Source organism: Fusarium falciforme, chromosome 9 (genome assembly GCF_026873545.1).
Source record: "Fusarium falciforme chromosome 9, complete sequence".
NCBI lineage: Eukaryota > Fungi > Ascomycota > Sordariomycetes > Hypocreales > Nectriaceae > Fusarium > Fusarium falciforme.
The window spans coordinates 329,916-335,915 of record NC_070552.1 but is presented as its reverse complement, the minus strand read 5'-3'; the positions used below and the strand labels follow the sequence as shown (position 1 = coordinate 335,915).

General features: G+C 45.8%; 1 protein-coding gene across 1 annotated transcript; it reads right to left on the bottom strand.

Annotated features, from left to right (window-relative positions):
* Nucleotides 1–3,758: 3,758 nt before the first annotated feature.
* On the bottom strand, nucleotides 3,759–5,328 carry NCS54_01100600 (General substrate transporter; the record flags this gene model as incomplete). Its single annotated transcript, XM_053156293.1, has 4 exons — nucleotides 3,759–4,687; nucleotides 4,770–4,920; nucleotides 5,010–5,199; nucleotides 5,300–5,328. 4 exons carry the CDS (start codon nucleotides 5,326–5,328, stop codon nucleotides 3,759–3,761), a joined length of 1,299 nt encoding a protein of 432 aa, XP_053012268.1.
* Between the last annotated feature and the right edge of the window lie 672 nt (nucleotides 5,329–6,000).

Here is a 6,000-nt window from a genome sequence, read left to right as displayed (position 1 = left end):
AACTAGCGTAGAACTTATAATATTTACTTACTTATTACCCTTATATTATCGCAGGTAAGTGTAATATATAGGTATTTACCTATATTATAATAGGTCTTACTTACTCTTATAGCATCTTTATTATATAGTAGTTTTCTGCCTTACTAGACCGCCTGGTCTAGTACTGGGCTATAATAAAAAGTATAGGCTTTAATATCTTTTATTTATATTATTAAAAAAAGTATTTTTATTATATTAACAGCTTATATTTAAACTATATTAAGTTATATTAGAATTATTAATTTAATAATCTATAGCCTGTTATATAAATATTATAGGTATAAAGGTTAAAAATATATTATTTAAAACTTTAATATATGTTCCTAAACGTTTAAGAAGTTATATATGCTAGTATTAAGATAGGTATATAATATATTAATAATTTATTTATAGAATTTAATATCTTAATAATTACCCTTAGTATTTAAAAATATAACCTTAAAAATTTTACTAAGAGTCTCTTATAAATTCAATAAGTAAATAATAGCCTTAAGCTTTTTTTATTACTTAAACATAATAAAATATATATATAATTATTTTTTAGCCTAAGAATATAAAGTCTTTAATATTTATTAATAACATTAATATAACTAAGGTTTTGTACTCTGTCTTCTTATGCGCACCCTCAATGGCTGCACCATGTGGTGTTCCTAGAAACCTGACAAAGCTCACAACTTACTTGATGAAGAGCGCCACAGTTTAGTAACAACACCTCTCGGCATATTATCCGTGAGATACCGGAACTTACGAGGTAAGCAACAAAGGTGGCGTCAAAGATGAAACGTGCCCTGACTCCGGGTTGGCCGCACTGGAGATGGTCAAATCTTTCTGACGCACAATATTCTCGCTGGTGTGCCATCTGAGCCATAGCGCGCCTCGCTACTTCAGCTTAGAGGTGTCATATGATGTGTAGCCCCTTTCCATTCTTCTTGATCAAATCGTCATCCGACTGGCAAATGAACCGGTGAGTCTGCTTCAGTCAAATTTTACCCAAGTATCACAAGCAGGTCCTTTGGCAAAGTCCGTCGCCTCCCTCACCACCCGGCTCACATGGGCTCACATGATCGGCCTCGTAGCAGATGTAGTCAGCGTCTAGGGTGGGCAACTGTGGAGAATGCTAGTCAAGTACGGATACGTATCAGCAAACGACCTTCCCCAGACCCCTGGATTAGCGTTGTGGGGTAGGCTCGCTCGCACTAGGCATGGGTTGAATTTCCCAAAGGGCACTTGGTCCGTGCAAATAGGTGCTATGTGGCCCAAGCTTCGGCCTAAACTACGAACCCCGTCGTGGTAGTCACAACCGAACTAAAACCTAATCATGTAGTTAGTGGGAGCATGTCACTGCAACTCGTTCATCTTGTTTCCTTTTTATTGGGCCCCACGGCCCGTAGCCTTACACACCAACAATGTCCATCACAAGACCGAAACCGATGCCGAAACCGATGACTTGCAGCCACAAGTACTTTGGCGTTTGCTCACTTTAGTAATAAGGTTCCGCGTCAGCTATAGTCGGAATTCTACTGTTATTCAGCTTCATCGGTAAGCGCTTGTGAAGGAGAGTATGCTTCCGAGAGATGGAGCACAAATAATCCGATCGGAAGCGACGATAGCGAGTTAAAAGGGATCCTTGCTTATCCGGGGAAATGACTCTATCCGGGAAGCCTATGAGTGGTGGAATGGTAGAATGGTGGCTTAATTCCTGTCCTATGGAGACACCGACCGGCGTGAAGATCTCCCGCGGCTTACAGAGCACGACACGCGTATTCTGACGTATTATGGAGATGATATTAGGTAGTCCATCCCTGCAAACCAGAGATTAATTTGGCATTGGTACTCAGAACTGCTTGAGAAGGGGGAGAGGGTCCTAAAGCCACTCAACTACCGACAACTATCGAGAGTTATTTCCAAGAGGTGGGGGTGAATCCAGGGCAGTTTCACTTTTCATCTGTGCTTTCCGGCAGTCGAGTCTCGGTTTCGTTCACTACCTGTCTCATGGCATTATTGCTCTACTCATAGTCGCAGAGATTTATGAGGTGTAGTGTATATTAGTCTCAGCCCGTCTTCTCTTTGTGCAAGGATGTGACAACGAAGAGAGTGTTCACTACTACTGTGCAACTTGAGGGATGTTAATCTCCAACCTCCCGAGTTGCCTTTTGTCAACAGGAGGGAAACTTGAATAGGAAAAAAGAAATGTTGATAGCAGTCATCTCGTAATGGCGTGGTATATCATGACTTGTGTTAGGCATTTCCTATCGTACTCCGTCCGGATCAATTGCTCATGGTATTCTAAGTACTACTAAGCTGACCTAGGCAATCGTAATGTAGTGATTCAACCTTCAAGGGCTGGGGAATTAGACTCAACGACTGTGCACAGATAAAAAGCTGAAATTGAATGAAGATACGCGGAAGCAGACGAAGGCACTGACAAAAATGATTAAAAAAAACATTTACTTACTAAAATACAACCAGCTGCTCGTACAGCAGGCGGGCTGGTGCCTCGTATGACACCAAATCCCGCCTATGATGTCTACAAACATCCCTTGGCATATGTGGATACCGAATTTGCCTAGCATAGTTTCAAACCTGAAGAAGACGCCTCACCCAGAACAACGAAACAAACGACTGCAATGAGAAGTTGAGAACTGGGCTTGAAACGTTGTGGGTTTAATCAGGGGACTGGGCGTTGCTCATGAGGCAACTGGGATTCATCCCCAGAGCCCTACTCGTACAAGTTCAACTCAGCCGACTCTCAAAGAGGTAGTCCAGGACCTCATCCAGTTTGCCAGAGTCCAGTATTACGCAGGGGCAACAAGTCAAGTCCTTTGGCTTATGGCATAGATACTCTCAGCACTAAATCGAGAGATTGCGGAAATATGCTCGCTCCGCAAAGGAGCCTACGGGCTTGTAAATACCGCCAGCACAGTCGGTGATGCGACGGAACGCTCTATTATAGCGCATAGCATCGCGCTCGGATGTTGGACCGGAATTCATGTCCAAGGACTTTTATCACATTTTGGCAAACAAAAGAAACATCGCCTGGGATGTCCTCAATAACTCCAGCGACGACACTTGCGTTCCGTGGAATGTTGCCAAGGAGTGCTGCAATCAATCCATTAGCACCTCCGGCATGCTGCACACCGACGACTACTTCATTCCGCGTCAGGGAACGTGTCTTAAATAGCCGTACGACCTTAATTTCAAGAGAGGGGCAAATTACGAAACGAGAGAATCGTCTACAGATCGACGAAAGCCAGAGCGAGGCCTTCCGCAAACGTATCGAACGCGCACTGGAGTATGAGAAACGGCAAAGCGAAGTTGGATTATCTACCATGTAAAGGGAGGATTTGTCAATTGTAGTTCCCTAATGATGCCTTAACATATCGCTCGAGTGTCATGATCATGCTTCCGTATGCGCGAGGAGATACCCCCAAGGACGTTCCAAATTAGACCAGATAACACATCTAAACGTTGGCGGTTTTAGGTGAAGATGCGTTCTGCTGAGGTGATACGTCTTCCACCATTAAAGCCGCACCTTTTTCCACGTGGTTTGAGCCGCTAAAAACCACATCCATTTCCTCGAGACTGACTTTCTTTGTCTCGGGCAGGCAAAAGAAAACAAAAATAGCCAAGCAAATATTAGTTGACATGAAGAAAAAGAAGGTTTTACTGAACCAAGTATTAGATACCAAACACAAGGACCTGTAGAGAACGGGGCTTACTTACAGGCCACAGTCAGCGTAGAATTGCGGAAAGAACTGCTGGAAGATCGTATTGGCAATCCCTTGCATCTGGGAACACATTCCCATTGCCTGAGCCCGAACGGCAATTGGGAAGATCTCGCTCGTGTAAATCCAGGTGGTAGCACCCCAGGAGGGTTTATAGAAGAAGATAAACAAGAAGGCGAGAAATGCGATAGCGATACCCACGGAGTAAGACTTGGCACCGTCAACTCCAGGGGTGGTAAGCCCTACCACTGCTATGAGCATAGTGCAGAGGGCCATGCCGCTGGCTCCGACGATAAAGAGCACCCTTCGCCCAAAGCGGTCTACTGTCCAGACAGCATTGAGGGTAAATAGGATTCCACAAGTGGCATTCAGGGCATTGATAAGGTTGATAGTGTCGATGCTCTGGAAGACCTTTTTGTAGATAGTGGAGGAGTATGAGTTCAGCGTCCCCTGCCCACCGAGTTGCTGCCCGATATTGATAGCAAACCCCAGAAGGAGACGCTTTCGAATACTGGGATCCTTGATCATTTGAAGGTACCCTTTTGCTCCAGTGCTGGCGCCTTCCTTTTCGTACTCGATCGCCTGACGTATGGCTAGGATCTCTGCCTCGACCTCGACAGAGTCAGAACGCATCCGGAGCAAAGCCTTACTAGCGGCGTCAACATCGTTGCGGCGATGGATCAGCCATCGTGGGGACTCTGGAATCCACGGAAGCTGAATGGTGATGAGCACTGGAAGCAGCAGTTGAAAGATGACGACCATCTTCCAGTCCCAGTCCCCGAGACTATCACGGTGTCTAGCAGAGACATAGTTAATCCAGTAGGCAATGAACGATCCCACCGAGTAAAAGAGCTGCCAAAAAGCCATGACTTTGCCTCTGATGTCCGAGGGTGTAATCTCTCCGATGTAAACGGGACCGGCGGCTATGTGGAGACAACAGGCATGTCAGTCGGAGGCCGTTCTTGGCGAATTGTCAAAGCGACATTTCTGCAAAGGAGCTCTTACCGATTGCCAGGCCCTGGCCAAATCCGATGAGAACACGTCCGAAGATGAAGAGGCCGAGTTTGTGTCTTGGAGCAAAGGTCTGGACGAATGTCGCAAAAATAGTGAGAATGCATCCACTTGCCATTCCCCAGCGGCGGCCAAAGTAGTCAGCCTAAATTATGAATCATCGTCATCTCTGCTCATACCATGTAACCGTCAAAAATGCAAGACGTCCTTGACTACTCGGAAGGGGAATCCTACCAGCGGACCTGCGAAGAACCAGCCAGCGGTGATGCCACCGACGGTATACGTAGTATTGATCAATCCAATCATATAATTGCTCGGATTGCCAAAATGGTCTACCCAGTTCGGTGAAACTTGAACGGAATTGAAGACGGAAGCGTCGTATCCCATCAACACCATGCAACCGGCAGCCACAAGAGCGGCATACCTGGACTCCCACGGTTAGTAATGAACTCATGGAAGAGCACGGAAGATGGAAGTCAAAGTCGGCAGACTGCTTCGTCCACCCATAGTGCTGCTAAACTTACCAGTTGTATATCCTTTGCTTGTTTGGCATCTTTAACTCAATGCTACTGGAAGAAAGTATTATCTTGAGTAGGTAACGATGATGGTTGATGGTTCGATTCCTCTGTGTTCGCAATTGATCTGGGAGAACGAAGGGTGCACCATGCTTTCTTATACGCCTTGCGTCCAGTGAGCTCATGATTCATGGTTTCCAAACTGTCAATCATAAGTCTCCCCGCACAATATGGCCCCGTAACGGCGCCACTTACATAGCTCAGGCCGTACTCCGGGGTAGATTCCTTCTCCCTTCTCACCCATAGCCTCCCCGCATTTGCCCTCTCCGACCATGAAACAAACCTGGCTGGTGGGAAAATACAACCAACTCTGGCTGAGGCACCCTGGCGCCTCAGCACTTAGGCTAAATGGAGAAGTGCCGAGCATGATCACAATACCCTTGCACCAGAAGGTGTCAGGGACTCGGCTAACTCGGCACTCCTCAACAGCAAAAAGGGAAGATTTTATTCAGCCTGAATGCCTCCCACATAACAATTGACAGGGTCTGCGAAGAAAATAAGCTAGCACTAGCCCTCAATACACTTTGACAGGAGGCATCGGTCCATTTAGAACCAACAGAGATAACCGTCGTTGGACCCCCATGTCTGAGCGGATTATTCCGCTGGATAATCCACCACAGCCACTTGAGTACGCACAGAATCCGGGGTAA